This window comes from Arachis ipaensis, chromosome B2, assembly GCF_059453495.1.
Source record: "Arachis ipaensis isolate K30076 ecotype BB chromosome B2, ASM5945349v1, whole genome shotgun sequence".
Classification (NCBI taxonomy): domain Eukaryota; kingdom Viridiplantae; phylum Streptophyta; class Magnoliopsida; order Fabales; family Fabaceae; genus Arachis; species Arachis ipaensis.
The window spans coordinates 90,086,056-90,104,198 of NC_142437.1; the positions used below are offsets into that span (position 1 = coordinate 90,086,056).

General features: G+C 36.9%; 2 protein-coding genes across 2 annotated transcripts; both read right to left on the reverse strand.

The window, feature by feature from the left end:
* Positions 1-11,862: 11,862 nt before the first annotated feature.
* HSK (homoserine kinase) lies at positions 11,863-13,770 on the reverse strand. Its single transcript, XM_016328081.3, has one exon. It carries the CDS (start codon positions 13,509-13,511, stop codon positions 12,339-12,341), a length of 1,173 nt encoding a protein of 390 aa, XP_016183567.1. The 5' UTR covers positions 13,512-13,770; the 3' UTR covers positions 11,863-12,338.
* Positions 13,771-16,513: 2,743 nt separating this feature from the next.
* On the reverse strand, positions 16,514-17,394 carry LOC110269245 (uncharacterized). Its single transcript, XM_021116947.1, has 2 exons — positions 17,164-17,394; positions 16,514-17,119 (listed from the first exon to the last, which is right to left on the reverse strand). The coding sequence occupies exons 1-2, from the start codon at positions 17,392-17,394 to the stop codon at positions 16,514-16,516; spliced, it is 837 nt and encodes a 278-aa protein (XP_020972606.1).
* Positions 17,395-18,143: the final 749 nt, after the last annotated feature.

Genomic DNA, 18,143 nt, shown 5'->3' on the forward strand with positions numbered 1-18,143 from the left:
TTTTCCAAGAATCAACAAGAATTCATATAGAACACGAGTTATTTTCCAATACACTCAGATTCATAAGATGAATAATGAAAGTAATCTTTGAAATTAAATTAATATATTAATTGAAATAGAGTGATAATAGTGTTAATCCATGGAAATAAACAGAGCTCCTAACCTTAACCAAAGAGGTTTAGTTGCTCATAACTCAGAGAAAAACTAGGGTTTAAAAAATGTGTAAAGTGCAAAATGAGGTCCAGGAGAATGTATTGGCATGACTCACAAGGCTCCTGGCACTAAACGCCTAGGTTCGCGTTTAACGCCAGCTTGGCAGATTCAAAATTCTTCTCTTTCCTTGCATACGAACTCTGCCAAACCGATCTAAACTTCACTTGAAATAATTAAAACACTAAAGCAGCTCAAAGTAGCATCCAAATAGGCTTCAAACACTAAAATCTAATTAAAACTCAATAAATTCATATTTTAAATAAATAGAAAATAAAGAAAAGATGTTCATGCATGACACAACATGTTCAAATATCAATGCTTTCAAACACTAATATTACAAGGTTGATATCAAAAGAGTGAGATTTATGCCTAATGTAACCCAAAAACCAATTAAGGGCAAACAAAGTGAATCAAATGAGGTTACATAGGATAAGATGTATCAAACTTGCAATAATAGGTAAACGACCTCAAATATGCAAAATTCAACAAATTTGGTCAATTATAGATTTAACATATTCATTCAATGTAATTAGGTAAGACAAGAGGAAAAACAAGCATCGAATTCAAGAAATTGACCAAAAATGTTCAATACAAAACTCTTTCAGACAAAATTACAAACATTTGGTATGCAAGGACATAACAACATACAATAGCATTGAAAAGGTAAACTTGCAACCAATTCAAAAGTTTAGCATGAACAACAGAGCTTTGGCAGTCATTCAAATCAATTTAATCCAGCAATCCAACATTGAAAGTGACAAAATCTCAACAAAATAATCAGTGATACAACAATTCATAGAACCAAGCAATTAATCAAATCAGCAGCAATTCACAACAAGTTAGTGAATCCGACATCACCGTCAATAATAATTCCAAACACATTATAACAACAATGCAAAACTTATGAAACTAACTTAAACTAACCGCAACTAATCTAACAACCTAGAATCAACTAACAGAACCAATCTAACTAAATAATTAACTAAAAAAATCAACTAACTAGCAAAATTAATCTAACTTAATAGAATTTAGAAGAAAAAAATGAATGAAAAACCTGAAACATGGCAAATTGAACAGGGCAGAGGAACAGGGACAGGAGCTGTTAGGTGGTGCCGATGGTAGTGAGTTCGCTGAAAATGATGGAGAACAGCGGCCTGCCCTATTTTTGGACTCAACCATGGAATGGAGGAAGAAATGAAAAAAAGATGAAATGGAATAAAAGAGGAAGAAGAAGGTGGCTACGACATTGAGGGTGCCGCGGTGGTGGTTCGTGGTGGTACGGCAGTGAAGTGATGAGGGAGAAGAGGAATGGTGAAGGAAGAAAAAAGGAAAGAAAAGAAGAAAAGAAGGATAAGGAAGAAGATGGGTGGTGGAGGGTGGTCCGATGGCAATGGTTTTTTTCCGGTTGTGGTGGTTAATGGTGGTTGAGTAGTGGAAGGGTTGAGGGTTGAGGGTTAAGGAAGAAGAATGAAGAAAGAAGAAAAAAGGTGAACATGAGGCATACGTACGCATGATTTCAAGCTTTATGTGTGCGCATGATTCTCGCACAAATAACTTTTGCTTCTAGAAAGGTATCGTGCGTATTCATCTTCTATGCGTACGCATGATGTGATTTTTTTTAACATGCATAACTAATCCTAAAAAAAGTTTTCAACCTACTTTTTAACATCCTAAAGCTAAAATCAACTAAAAAATTACTTGAAAAATCAATAATGCAATAAGGCTAGAAAATCAAATTAAGAAAGCTACAAACTATTTCAAAAGTGACATCAAACAAGATATTCAAGCATGCAATTAACAATTTACCTAAACAAGCTAATAACTAAGAGAAATATGTACAAGAATAGTAAAAACAAGTGAAGGTTGGAAGATTTTACCATGATGAGGTGTCTTCCACCTAGCACTTTTATTTATTATTCTTAAGTTGGACATTTTGGTGAGCTCTTGTCATGGAGGTTTATGCTTGAATTCATCTTTATACTTCTACCAATGCTTGGCCATCAAGTATGCTCCAAAATTCCCAATTAAGTGCACCAAACTTTCAAATTCATTCAAACAAGCAAAAAGCTCCCAAAATTGTTGATCCTCACTTTGTATTCTAAGATCCCAAATCTTGATTTTGTACCAGTCTTCTAGTTAATTCTCATGATTCTGTTTGGGTGACAAGACTTCGGAATTCTCACTTAAATGCCAAACCATCCTCCGAGATCCATCTAATTGAGAGTTGCACCATCCTTGGAACCCAAATCTTGAGGTTTCAATCCTAGTGAGCCTTGATTTACGTTGTCCACCACTAACCATCTCACTCTTTCTCTTTAATCCACAAAGGACGCTAAGTTGATCATCCGTTTCTAACAAACCGTATTCAAGTGGACTAATAAAGCTAAAGGACAAGATTTTCACCCACGCAAATGATGTGATAGACGATGGTGACTTAGGTAGAGAGGCTTCCAACATTTTTGGCAATGTGATTTCCACTTCCTTTTATTTCTCTTGGATAACCTCCCCCTCTTGACAAGCTTCTTCAATTTTCACCTCTTGTTCGCCAACTTCTTCCGTTTCTTCCTCATTACTCAAGTCATATCTCGGAGTTGGGCGAAAATTGGTTTTTAGCCAACTTCGGCGTCATAACTCAGTACTCGGAGTTGAAAATTTAACGAAAATAGATTTTTATAAAAGTTTATTTATTGATCTTTCCAACGGTTCAAGAACGGTTGAAAACTGATTTTTAACGAAAAAGTTATGCGCATTTAAAATTTTGGTAAAAAAAATGTATTTCTGCAGCATATTAGTTTTTTCTGGATTCTGATATGCATGTGTACACAGAGGTGTCACACGACGCGAGTATCTAGCTCTGCCCAATTTTCTTGCGTACGCAGCACTATCTCCGTACGTGAACATATTATTTTTAACATCATGCGTACGCATCATTGGCATGCGTACACGAGACCAAATTTTTAACATCATGCGTACGCGAGAGGTGGCATGCGTACGCATGACCACCCAGTTTTACAGAAAATGTATTTTTGTGTTTTTAACCATTCTTCGAATCTCCTAACCCTTTATAAATCCTATTATGAGTCTAGAGCCGGTGTAATGGAGGGTAGAGGAGTCAGAAATGATACCTAATGAGTCGAAAAAGTGAACTAAGGAGAGATAGATTAAATGAAATGAGAAGTGTGATGAGGATGAGTGTGATAATGAGGAATTATGACAATTGGATTTGATTGAGAATGATGAGGTTGGCTACGAGAACGAAGGATGATGAGGATTAATTTTAATTATGATTTTTGAATAAATTGAAATGATATTGAAAATGAATTTGAGAATGAAAATTGAATCTGATTGAGATATACCACTGGGTAAGATGTAGTGGCATTGTCCACTTGCTCCGGGTAAAAATTGAGTCATTTCTAGGCTATGGTATTCATCAAATAAACAATCAATGAAACATTTATATTTGCTTCCTCATTTTGAGTACATTTATACATAAAGAAAAAAGAAAAGAAGAAAAAAAAAGAGTTGAAATAGTAATAAAAATGATGATTCTTTGAGCAACTCCAATGAGATCAATTTTAGGTATCAATTTTGATTTGTACAGTAATGAACTGATTTAAAGTTCAAACTTGCATTGGATACCATTTTTGAAATGACACTCGTATCAGTAAGATACCATATCACTTTAAAAAAAGAAGAGTGAAATGTTGTCACTTGTTTAAACTCATCCATTAATTAAATACTAACGATGTTATTGTAACATTGTTTTATTGTAATATTGTGACAAAGACTCAACTAAATTTATTCAAATAAATTAGATATACTTATTTGTACTCTATATTTTGTTATTTTATTTTTTATTATCTTACCAATTTGGTAGAAAAATGGATCATGGATCCAAATCAATTTAACGTCATTTTTTTAATTATTTATAAAATTTTAATTTTTCTCTCAATTTAAATATGGTATATAATTATTAATTTTATAATTTTATATTTTTATTTTATTTAAATTTTTATAATTTAATTAAATTTATTTAAAATAATAAAAAATAATTTAAACTTTAAATTAAAATAAAACCAAGCATTGGAGTGACAAATTTTACATTAAGTTTCAAATCAAGTCTTATGATATATAGTCCACAAATGTTCATGTGGCATCTTGTGGGACCTAAAATAAAATAAAATTAATACCAAGCATTAGAGATGTTCTTATAAATTTATTTAGCCATCTATATATAAAAGATCAAAAGATTATGATTATCTGATAAAATTAATTTGTATTTATTATATTCAATTTGAATAAGTAAGAAATCATCTTATTTTAGTTTGGTCCTTAATTCACATTATTGAATTTGACTCGATAGATATGATTTATTGTATAAATTAATGACTAATAATTATCAAATCAATTATTTTAATGACTATTTTATTCATAGATTTATTATTTTAATGACTAATAAATTAATCAAATCAATTAATTAATACATATAATTAGTATAATTAATTTGGTTTAATAAATTAAAAAATAAATTAAAAAAATATTATTAGAATATTGAAAGAAATAAATTAAAAAATACTACCAAAATAAATTGATATATATTATAATAAATTGTGTGATATTTAAATATCTAATCAAATCAATTAGTTGATATAATGAATTTATCATAGTAAATTATATTTAATGAGTTAAAAAAATAAATCAAAAATACTCTCAGAAATATATCATATCAACTCCATCAGTAAATACATAAACCTAATTTTTATAAGATAGAATAGATCAATAACACAATCTTAAATTGAATTTTGTTGTCAAGTATTCAGCATACAGGTTGAAGCAAACTTTAAAATTTATTTTGACCTTTATAGGAAAAATGTTTGACTCTTCATACGATGGTAGTCCAAAAGAAACAACAAGACTTAAGATGTTTGCATTTTAGTAGTGTTTACCATGGTTCTGAAAACCGGACCGGACCGGCCGGTTCAACCGGAAAAACCGAAAACCGGTTACCTGACCGATCCGAGTAACCTCAAAAACCGTTTAGCAAAGAACCGGTGGAAAAACCGGTCAAACCGGCGGTTAACTGGTAAACCGGAAGAACCGTCCGGTTTTTTAACGGTTCAGTGGTTTGGAAATTCAGAAGCCAAACGACGTCGTTTTGGCTTTAAAAAAAAAACAAAAAAACAAAAAAAAACAAAACTGGCGTACGCGTTAACCTTAACCAACCTAACCCTAATCAATCAGCCACCCACCAAACCCTCGAAGCTCCCAGCCTCCTCCCCTTTCTTCCCCCCTCATCCACCAAGGCCACCATTGCCACCGCCGACGAAGCTTCAGATTCCAGCATCGCTCCTCGTTCGCGACCCAGCATCGCTCCTCGTTCGCCACCCAGCAGCCGCGACCACCACCGCGTTGAGCCCGCCTCCTCGTCGCCGAACCTCGAAGAGCTCGCCGAGCCCGCCTCTCATTCGCCGGTAAGACTGATTTTCTTGTCTTCTTGATTTTGAACTTTTGAACATGCTTCCTTCTAGCTCGCCTGTTCTGTTTGGAAAAAAAATAACAGGGCATCTGATTCTGTTTGCTGGTTCATGGATAACATGCTGATCTTAATTTTTGTTTTTGATTCTCTATGCTGCCTGTTCTGTTTGCTGATTCTGTTTGCTGGTTCATGAATATGCTCTGTGCTTCTGTTTGCTCTATGCTCGACCATTCTGTTTGATTTCTGTGACTGTCAAGCTGCATGAAGTTGATCTATGCTGCCTGTTCTGTTTCCTGGAATCTGGAAATACCTGTTCTGTTTGCTGATTCTGTTTGGCTGTTTGCTGGTTCATGAATATGCTCTGTGCTTCTGTTTGCTCTATGCTCGACCATTCTGTTTGCTTCTGCTTTTTGTTGCTTCTGAATGGAAATAGCTTTAAATTTTTATTTTACCTGAATCAGTTGATTTCTGTGACTGTCAAGCTGCATGAAGTTTATCTATGCTGCCTGTTCTGTTTGCTGGAATCTGGAAATAGTTTTTGATTCTCTATGCTGCCTGTTCTGTTTGCTGGAAATATTTTTTGATTCTCTACTGCCTGTTCTGTTTGCTGCTTCATTATTTTCATGGTTTTTTGAAGTTGATTTCTTGTCTTTGATTTTCTGATTGTTATAGATGGAACATTCACAAAGTAACTCACAGCCACAAGATAATGCTGCTCAAAATTCTCAAACTGGTTCATCTTTTGAATGTAGAACATTATGGGTTTGTCATTATGTACGTTTTATTTTTTGTTTAGTTATAAACTTTGATGTTTGAAGTTGTTTGTGAACCTCTAATATTAAATAATGGATAATTTATTATGTGAAATATTAAATTTTATTAAGTTAAAAATTATTAAATTTATATACTTAAGATTATTTTAAATTTTTTTAATAATTTTATTTAATATTTAATTAAACCGGTTGAACCCCGGTTGAATCCCGATCGAACCAGTGAACCATTAAACCAGTGACCTCACCGGTTTAATGACCGGTCCGGTTCTCGCAACCTTGGTGTTTACAATGATGTTTGAAATTTAAAATGAAGGTTAAAAAGCATAGTAAGTTGTAGCATTTATTTGTAATATTAAAATATTTTTGTATTGTAACATTCTCATTATCAAAATGTCGTATTTTTTATTGTGCCATTTTTTATATATAACGATAATAAATAAGAGCCTTTAACTAAAAATTTTATTGATTTTTCTTTGAAAAATTGAAAATATTTTTATCTTATACAAACATACAAATAGACATAAATATATCTCATCACACTTTACAGTCACAAAAATAACTTATATAAAAATAATTACACAAATAATATACAAACACATATCATAAAATAACAATTCTTATTGTCCTTTACAAAAATATAAATAATGATAACAGGACGAAAAAGAATATCTAAGATAATAAAATAAATAAGGTACAACCAAAAACTTAGTAAAGTCTTTATAGACTTCTCTTTTGTTTTATGAAAAAGATAAAGTTGTAGGGAATGAGAATCTAAATGCACGATCTCAGTAGGGAGTTTCAGAATTGTCATAAAAAAAAATATATATATATATATGAGAATTTATTTTACAGCCGTGATTATAGCTTGTCTTACGAATCTTTTCGCCAAACTATCTTCTCAAATCTTGATCATTGCGCATAATACTCACTAATTCAAAATCATGGAACTATCCATTCAAAACCAAAAATCATCAAAACTCATATTTATATCCAATTTCATATTTTATTTACGAAAATTCCAATCTCAACAATATACCGTAACATTTCACTACATACTAAAGAAACAATTTCACCAAACTTACTAAGAATTCATCCAATCACGGCCTCCGGCCCAAAATTCGTTCACGTTCCAACAATCACAGCCTCTGTCCCAAAATCCACAACACAACAAGAGATATAACTAAATCAATCAATCACAGCCTCCGACCCAAAATTCATTCAACATTCAAACCATAATAAAATCAGTCTCTTACAAGCCACCATAATCCGAACCAACAAGTTACATTCACAAGTAATCCGATAGACAATCAAACAATCACACATAGAAAATAATTATGACAAGTTACTATCACAATTAGCAGTTAACGAATATCAATTAGGCAAACCAAGTAATTATGCAGACTCAAGCAATTATAATACATATGATACATACCTGTTATACGGGCCATGAGCTCACGTGTCAGTTATATTGTCAGACCTGACACATCCGGTAGTTAACTCGAACATCTGCTCTCTGATGTGCATCTCCTGAAAAAAAAAATATCTCAATGCATGAATAAACAAGTCTCGTAGAAAAAGTGCCCTATCACTTTCTCACTGGAGATATTATTATCTCATGTATATATATATATATATATAAACAAATTTTGTAAAGAGAATATCTTGTTACTTTATAATCAGAAAGAGAACGTAGGAAAATAAAATCTCATATAAGAAGTTAATTAAAAATTTAGTAAAATTATAAGAACTAACATAATAAGTAAGCCATAAAAACATGATATTTGCTTTTGTTTTGAGACATCAAATTCTTCTTTTAAAAACATACTTGACCTATTAATCGGTGCAAATTACAAGTTTTAATATTCTTGGTCACTGAATCAATTATTACATAAAATACATATAAAAATAAATTAAAAAATATATATTTATACACAAATAAATAGTAATAGACTTTATTTCTAATTGATTGGTTCAGAAACAAATTGGGAAGGAACAAAAGTCTATAACGGTATGGCATAACACTTGCGCATTTGTCTGTCTTGGCTGACACTTATGCTCGATGTGGTATTTTCCACAAAAAAAAAAATTGATATGGAAGCAAAATAAGTAATATATTTTAACATGGTAATTTTTGGTGTTTTTTAAAATTGTGGGAGTACACAAATCGGACCATTCGATTTGTGTTGAAAAAGTTGAAAAAAATTCAGAGTACACAAATCGGAGGGTCCGATTTGTGTTAAAAAATTGAAAAAACTCAGAGTACACAACTCGGACCATGCGAGTTCTTTGGTCATGAAATTTTGCTTCACAAATCGCATGGTCCGATTTGCAGCTGATGGAATTTGAAATCTGAAACATGGAATTTGGACCCTCCGTTTTGTTTGTTCTGGGTAATTTTTTTTTACACTCTGAGAGACACAACTCGCAGGGTCCGAGTTCTGCTTCCTCTGATCCCACAACGAGATGAAACACCCCTCCTCCCCATACGCGAGTTCAACACTGCTTTTGGTTCCATATTCAAATTAAAAACTCGGTATTTTCCATCGAAAGAAGTTAAAATAATGTCATGACAATTCTATTTCTTTATATCTTTTGATATTAATGGCAATAGAAAACAAGAATTTAATTTTAATACACTAATATTATAAATTTCTTAATTTTACAGTTATTTAATCGGTTTTATATTTTTTAAGTAGTAAATTTAAAAATTAATTACTTTTACATAACAATACAAAATTATTAAATTAATTGTGTGTGTGAAAACTCTTTTACACTTGGTGCATAAAAATCAAATCCAATATATGGTTTTTTTTGGTTGATGTAGAATTGTAGATGATATGACATTGAAGACAGATTCAAAATATTTGTCTATGTATTGAATGAACAAATCAAACAAATATTCAAAAAGACTAAATTACTTCCAATTCAACCACCAACTCCACCACCACCAATGCACACCCACCACCAACATTGTTCTAACTCTAAGAGTAGGTTCTTGATAAATACTTGGGACTGTTGGGAGTACATGGAAGTTAAGTGAAAAGATAAAATAGGGAAAATATAAATAACAAAAATAAAATTTCCTCTTCGATGAATAAATCTTTAAATAACATGACCGCATTTCTTTCTAACTTCTCTATAAAATCATGAGTTTTCTCAAGAAGTACCTTGCATTATTCAAAATTTCTAATTGTAATTTCACGTATTTACCTTGCTATCCTTTGCAATTATACCAGAGTGAAACTATTGGATTCTCCCCAGAGAATATAAACCCAAAGGTTTCATAGAGAGCAATTAACCGGAAAAAGAAACTCTCAGAAAATGATGTGCATATCAGCAGATGCATCTTAAAAGATATAGATATAGATAGATAATTTACAAATATAACATATAAGCCAAATTTATGAGTGAAATCTCCCAATCTTATCGCCAGCAATGCAGAGAAACAAATGCAAACACAAGTATAATGAACATATTCGGAGTGTAAAGCACTGCAAAAGTGCAGTCTTTTTCTTTGTGATAGGGGAAGTACCATCTTGATGAACTGAAGATGAAGGATGGTTCATAACATACCATGGCAATGGCAGCCGCAGTGGCATAGGTATTCAAATCCAGTTGCCACTGATAAGCCTAGCACCAATGTGATCAAGGTGCTTAATGTTAGCCAAGGCCTTCAAGTTGCCCTCCTTGAAAAAAGCCTCTACCTTGCACTCACCGATCTCCATTCCTTTGCGCTCGTCGTCAATGACCGCAACGGCAGTGGGGCGAGCACCGCTGATGGTGCAGCCGAAAGCACCTGCGCCGAGAGCAGCCCTCTTGATGCCCTCCATGCCGGGAATCAAGGGGGCACAGCAAGGCTCAACAATCTTGTCAGAGGAGAGAGCCTTCCCGAGCGCCGGTGAGTCCCCCTGCAGGACCCACGCCACCAAAGCCCCTGCCTGGCTGCAGTTCCAGACGCAATGCGGCATCCCAATCTCCGAAGGGAGGGCAGCTCGCATCTTTTTTGGGGCCTCAAACTCTGGCATCACCACAAAAGCTTTAAAGAGTAATGACCTAAGTTTCAAGAAGCCAATTCGCAAATGAAGCAGAATTTTTTCTCAAGAAAATTCACTTGAACAAACTCATAACATCTTAACATTGAAGGCAGAAGAATTATTTTCTAGAAAATCATATTACTTCTCTGATTTTCTCAATTCCAGTGGCAGCAATGAAAGGGTCTATAGTTTTTCCACATCTATGGGAAGTTACCACTTCTCAATGTGCTTCCTTTGCCTGCTTCACCACCTCAATGACCTCTGTAACAGTTCCAACTTGGTTGATCTATATTACAAAGAGAAATCATCATATTTATTATTTAATTTTTTTCATAAACAATAATATAACACACGGAGTTGAAAATTATTTCTTTTTCATTTTCTTTGCCAAAATGTCATATACTTTAGGAATATATTTGTTGATATCCGAATAGAGTAGGCATCATGTATTGCTTACTGCTAAATGCTAATAGAAGTCGAATGTATACAATTAGCATTTAGGGATATTGATAAAACAATGTTAAAATTATGAGTGACAGCTCACGTGATAATGCAATAAACAATTTTATGACAGACACCATGTAAGGATTATACCAAAAGTAATTAAGAATTGAAACTTCAGAGAGCAGTAGAGCACATACCTGATAGGTTCATAGATAAATGAGGATGTGCATCAGAACTTCATCTTGTGATTATTACTTGAAACATCCTTGTGATTGTTACTTTCTAAACTTTGCCAAAAGAAAAAAAAAAGAACACAAAAGTAAGGTTAGGACAGTTTCTCAAAAGGGTATTTATCCAATTCTCTTTATGCAAATATTTCATATAATCCTGGAGGAATTTTCACCTATAAGAAAAAAAATTTAAACTTATAATTGGGCACCCTAGACAGAAGAAAGGCACAATTACTGGGGAGTGAAATATACATCAGAACCACTCCATGGAAGAGTTGGCAATTCAGCTGCTTGAGCAATCAATGATAAACCAATTTTATCTCTTGCCTTAAAATATAGTTATAGGAAAAGGGACTCTCTTACCGCACTAATTCAAAACCTACGTGTAGTGTCAGCATGGTGTGTTAAGCGCAGAAAAAGGACTCTATTACCCACATTGATTCAAAATCAACTAATCCTTTTTTTCTAAATGGTAAGTTTCAAATTCCTTGCTATAAAAGGTTGTGGCGCTCCCAATAACCACAGGCTTTGGAGATATTTCAACTGCAGAAACCTTCACATCCTAGTTTGCTTCTTATCAACATAGATTTTGAGAGTGAAAATAAAACAAATAAATAAATAAAAAAAAAAAGAGCGCACAGTCCAAAACCAAATCCAAATCAAGCATTGGGCAAAGGTCAACAACAGTGAAGTGAAGGATAACAGTATCATAATCACACATGACTTCAATATAAAAATCACAAAAATCTATTTACATCAAAATGCAGCAGTTTGCACCAAAAACTTAATCCCACAAAAGGCAGTAAAATTTGAAAGGAAAACTTTCCAACTTCTAAAACAAAGATAGAAAGAAAGGATATATGGTATAGTTAAAATACCATATTGAACTTAACTGTTACATTTAATGGAATTTAAGTATTATTTTTAAGCTTACAGGGTCAAGTAAAAGCAATTAGAATCCTAAAAGCTGCATTTCTGAGAACCTGTTTCTCCTCTGTTTGTAGTAAAGAAGCCAAACAAAAATCTTTAGTTTAGAAGGGAAGATTTTCTTTTGAAGCAGCACGGTTATTATGCACTCATACTGATTCTTCTTCGCACAAACAAAAGCACCCTGCATAAGTGCATATGAAAGAACTCCTTGGCATTTGTTAAATGCTTTTTTCTTCGTTTAAATCCTGGTGCTACTAATAAGCCTAGCACCAACGCGATCAAGGTGCTTAACGTTAGCACAGGCCTTCAAGTTGCCCTCCTTAAGAAAAGCCTCTACCATGCGCTCACCGATCTCCATTCCTTTGCGCTCGTCGTCAATGACCGCAACGGCAGTGGGGCCAGCGCCGCTGATGGTGCAGCCGAAAGCACCTGCGTCGAGAGCGGCTCTCTTGACGCCCTCCATGCCGGGAATCAAGGGGGCACGGCGAGGCTCAACAATCTTGTCGGAGGAGAGAGCCTTCCCGAGAGCCGGCAAGTCCCCCTGCAGGACCGACGCCACTAGGGCCCCCGCCTGGCTGCAGTTCCAGACGTGGTGCGGCATCCCAATCTCCGAAGGGAGGGCAGCTCGCATCTTCTTTGTTGGGGCCTCAAACTCTGGCGTCACCAGCACGAAGAAAAGCTCCTTCTCCGCCGGGAACGTCAGCTGGATCAAATCCAGGGGCTCGTAGTTGCGGATCAGCACGAACCCCCCCATGATCGCCGGCGCCACGTTGTCGGCGTGGTAGCCGGAAACCTTCTCCTCCGACTTCAGGGAAGCCAGGACGAGCTCCTGCACCCCCAGTTTGTTGCCAAAGATCTCGTTGACAGCCACGGCGGCTGCGGCGGCGCTGGCGGCGCTGGACCCCAGGCCACTTCCCAAGGGGAGACCCTTCTGAAGAGAGAGGGAGAGGCCGACGGAGCGGATTCCAAGCATCTTCATGACTTCGAGCGCGGCGATCCCTGCGCAGTTCCAGAGAGGGTTTTTGCTCAGCCTGGTAGTGTTGTTGCCCGTACCGGATATGTCGGAGATGGAGATCTCTCCTGGGTGGACGTGTGGGTCAACGGTGAGGGAGACGGTGTCACCGAGGCCATCGACGGCGCAGCCGAGGAAGTCGAAGCCGGGACCAAGATTAGCGACGGTTGCTGGAGCAAAGGCTTTGACGGAGGTGCAGACGGGGTGGGGCTCGGTCTTGGTGATGGCGTTGGTTTTTGAGGGGACGGAGAGGTTGCATCTGATCCTGGTCCTCCTCCTGTGTGTTGGAATGGCGATTGTGATGCAGATGGCTCCTCCTTCTTCTTTCAGATCCAAAGGAGATGCAGATGCAGATGCAGATGAAGGATGTGGACAGGGACAGAGGAAGCACGCTGCCATCGGATCGGGGCCACTCTTTCTCACTTACTGTTTCTTCTTTTTGACGCTAGCTAAGCTGACTAACTGATGTGAGCATTAAAACCCTAAACTAAACCAATGGGTTCGTCGTACAAAGTGGAATGTCCAAGGCCCTTTCTTTCCATTACGCCAAGCCTATCCAGTCGTATTTGTGAACGCAGGTGTTCATGGCCCGGATTGTACTAGGTTTAATTAGACCCGAAAATGGATAAAAAAAAAAATGCTAGAAACTATTTTGATCTCGTTCGAAAGCAATTTAAAATAAATTAGGTCAAATCGAATCAATCTCATATAAAATTAGTATATATAAATTTATAAATTTTATATATAAAAATAATACTCAAATGACTTGGTTAAACCATGTAGATTTGAAAATGTCCTGAAAGTCCCAAATCGAAAATTGTAACGTCAAAGTCCTAATGTTAATTTCTATATAAATCGAATTGAGTGAATTCGATTTAGCCATATACGTAGTAAATCGAATTTAAATGATTCGAATTAAGGGAGAGAATAATTTGAATGCAAATCGAATCAAATAAATTCGAATTACGTTCGTGGTAGGAAAACAAATAAATCGAAGCTGGTGAATTCGATTTCAGAAAACATGTAAATCGAATTAACTTAATTCAATTTAGCCACGGAATTCAAAAGAAACGCAAATCGAAACAAGTTGTTTCGATTTGATGCTTTTGTAAATCGAACTGACTTGCTTCGATTTACATGCTTCTTCGTTATTTAAACAAATCGAAGTCACTTGATTTGAACTTACAAACCTCAAACCCCACTCCGAACCCCACCACCCAGTTCCGAGATTCTCTTGAAGCAACCCGGTTTGGACCGACTTTGCATGCATGGAGGACGACCCGAATCATCTGTATCGACTTGATGGAGTCGCGCATATTGCTGGAGCCGTCTACCTTGAGGTTAGTGTTTTTTTAACATTCAATTTTTTTTAAATAAATTAGTAGTTAGTTAGAACTGTTAGTGTGGGGTTTTTAAAATAAATCCAGAAACAGATATTTAAATTTAGTTCATGTCAGTCTTAGTGAGTCATTAACTATAAAATAGGGTTAGGTGTAGAGTAATGAACAGGGTTAACTACTGTTTTTTATGTTTGTTAATAAAGAGAACATGTTTTTATCTCATATTAGTAATTGTTTTGTTAATACGAAGAATTGGATTCGGAGTAATGTAGTGGTTAGCGTTTCTATCTATAAAAGATTGGTTAGGATTCATTGAGAGGTTTTTTTTGTGACGAATGTGAGAAGTCAGGTGCTATTATTATGCAGCCCATCGATGCATCAGCAGCATGAGACGGCAGCACGGTATGAGGTTGGATGATAGGATCATGCCTTACTTGTAGATGGCTGGTCTGTACCATCTTACAAGATTGACTAGAGTTGGTTTCGGTTGGACGACCGTTGGTCACCGCCTTCGTAGAGAGATGGCGCCCTGAGATACATACATTCCACATGCCGTTTGGGGAGTGCACCATAACCCTACAGGATGTAGCGTACCACCTTGGTCTCCCGATCGACAGGAAGTATATTAGCGGTTGCCTGACAGACTTTCCGCGGTTTATAGAGGGTGGCCGACCACCATGGGTGTGGTTTGAGGAGCTGCTCGGGGTGTTGCCTCCTACGAACTGCATCGACAAGTTCACAGTGAAGTGCACATGGTTTGAGGAGACGTTTAGTGATCTTCCACAGGGGGCATATGACGAGACGGTTAGGAGGTACGCCCGCGCGTACATCTGATGCTCCTATCGACACAGCTGTTTGGGGACAAGTCAAGTACCAGCCTCCACATCCGATGGCTGCCGTATGTCGCTAGGTTGGAGGACATGGGTCAGTACAGTTGGGGTTCCGCTGTGCTGTCATGGCTATACAAGTGCATGTGCCGTGTGGCGAACAGAAATGTTGTCAAGTTGGCTGGTCCACTGCAGCTCCTCCAGTCGTGGATCTTTTGGAGGTTCCCTGGATTCCGGCCGGACGGATATGATGTTTTCCATTGGTCGTTGGCCTCGAGGTAGTCTCCATTTAGCCATGCGAAGTATTTTCCATTTATTTAGCATCTACAATTATTGTTAACTAAATGTTGTTGTTTTCAGATAGGGAGGTTATCAGCTGAGCTTGAGCGACAAGGGGCCTCGTGTCGCGAATTGGAGGCTGAGGATTGATTTGCTCCAGCCGGAGGATGTGAGTATTTTCATGTTCATGTTGTATTTTAATCTTTTTTAGTTTATGTGGACTAACAATTTGAGCTTGAATGCGCAGTTTCTATGGATGCCATACAGCCTGGCGGAGGTGGTGCAGGTGGTACATCCCAAGATCTTGGAGCCACGCCATATGACTTTGTGGAGGGCTGCGACAGCGTTAATCTATTTCGCTGTTATTGAGTGGCATCCGGTAGATCGGGTTCTGTCTCAGTTTGGTGGGGTTCAGGGTTGGCCACGTGCTGCCCTGAACATAGATTTTCTGATGTCAAAGGATGGGAGGGGTGGAGATCGTTGGTTTCTGTTGAGTTTGCAGAGTTGGCACATTCATTGGCAACTCATTATACGAATCATCCCAGTCTCTATAAATTTGTGCCACAGCCTTCTGTTTGGCCATCCAAACCCTCTTATATGTCGGTTTGAACCCGAAGTGTGCCTCCGTGGTATTCTGCAGTACCTTAATCGACGTTGCAGCATCAGCTCTGATCAGGGGCATAATGAAAGCCGATATGACATGATAATCAAGCTTTTTGTGGTCTCTAGAGATCGATGTGGCTAGACAAGTATGAGGACCATTGTACCATTTTACCTCCCAAATTCCCTTGCGCTGGCAGAGGCTGACCTGGATTAGCCATACGCACCCGCTCCCAAACTCCTTGCACTTGCCATAGTACTTGCGGTGATCCGACTCCAATACCTTGTACTCAAACCCGCGGCGAATGCTATAGGTCTTCACGCTAAGCACAACTTCCTCCTTATCCTGAAACTGCTAGCCGACCTGAAACTCAGATACACCTCCTGCATTTTGCGAGTCTCTCACCCCGAAGCCCACAGGTACAGACTGATTTTCCTGAGGCCCCATGGCATCCAATTCCAGAGCAGAGAAGTGGGGGGGGTACTGATTAGTACCTAAACTAGATGCTCCCCCACCGACAGATGGAGTCGTCCATGGACTCTCCTCCTTGCTATCATCCGCAGCAATCGTTGCAGGCTCCACATCATCATCATCATCATCATCCTGCAATGCATCTTCAACCCCTTCGCGTGCTCCAACCTCTCCGATTACCGGAACACACAGAGGAGAGCTGGGCGCCGCGAAATCACCGCCTCCCAATGGTCCAGCCTCGCTAACTAATGCATCACAACTTCGATTCAGATTGATGGCAAACGATGGTGAAGCCACTAAGTCTGGCTCGGGTGCAAACACCGGTACTGCTGACGATGATCCAACAGGCAATGCACTAGAGCTAGCTACATGTCCTGTGGAGTGCATATTCCTGTTCGAGCCTCTAGAACTAGATGCCACATTCACAAGTTTCACCAACAACTCCGGAGTCCTCACCTCAAGAAACTGACGGCGACAATGAAACAACACCTGCATATCTTCGTCACTGCTAATAATGAATGAATATACTTTACATCATCGCGTAACACGGAGATCAGAATACGATAGAACAACTTCTCCACCTGTTTCACGCCATGCAGTCCTAGTCTCTGAAGTATAGTACTCTTAAACTCAGCGAAACTTGTCGAAGGTTTGAAAAAAACACTCAGCGGGTCCTTGTCAGTGAACTTAATCCCTGATCGTGTTTTCTTCTTAATGGACCCTCTATAGTGCACAAGAGCTACAAAACTCTCATCACTAGCCATTGTGAATCTCACTCCTCTACAAAATTTCGTATAGCAGCTGTTTTTATATACCTCCCTTCTTTGTAAATCGAAACAATTACATTCGATTTACTCTAATGCTGGTTGCATGTATAAATCGAATCTAATAGATTCGATTTAAGTTCATTTCTAAATCGAATTCATTTTATTCGATTTCCATTGAATTTCGTTTAGCAGTTAATTCGAATCATTTAGATTCGATTTACTACCTGTTTTGCTAAATCGAATTATATAGAAATGTGGTTTGGGACTTTGACGTTGCAATTTTCGGTTTGAGACATTCAGGATATTTTCAAATGTACTTGGTTTAACCAAGTCATTTTCCCTTATAATTAAAAAAAAGTATTAAAATATAAAAGTATAATATTACTAATTTTACTATAAAATATATATTTTTACTATAAAAAAATTTTTAGACTAGTTCAAGTGACCAGAAGCATAACCCGAACCAAAAATGACATTGGATAAAAATAACAAATCAGAACCTGATAAAATATATATTAGGCATGAACCAAGATGAGTCTTAAACACCCCTATTTGTAAATATTATCTTAAGTAGTGTTTGTTTTGAGGTATTAAGACTAAGATTGGGACACTAAAATTCAATATTATGTTTATTGACTTGAGACTGGAACTAAAATTTCAGTTACAGAACACAAAATTTTAGTCTCTTTAATACTTCCAAAAAGTGGAAATAAGGGATTAAAATTTTGGGGGATGAAAACTGAAAA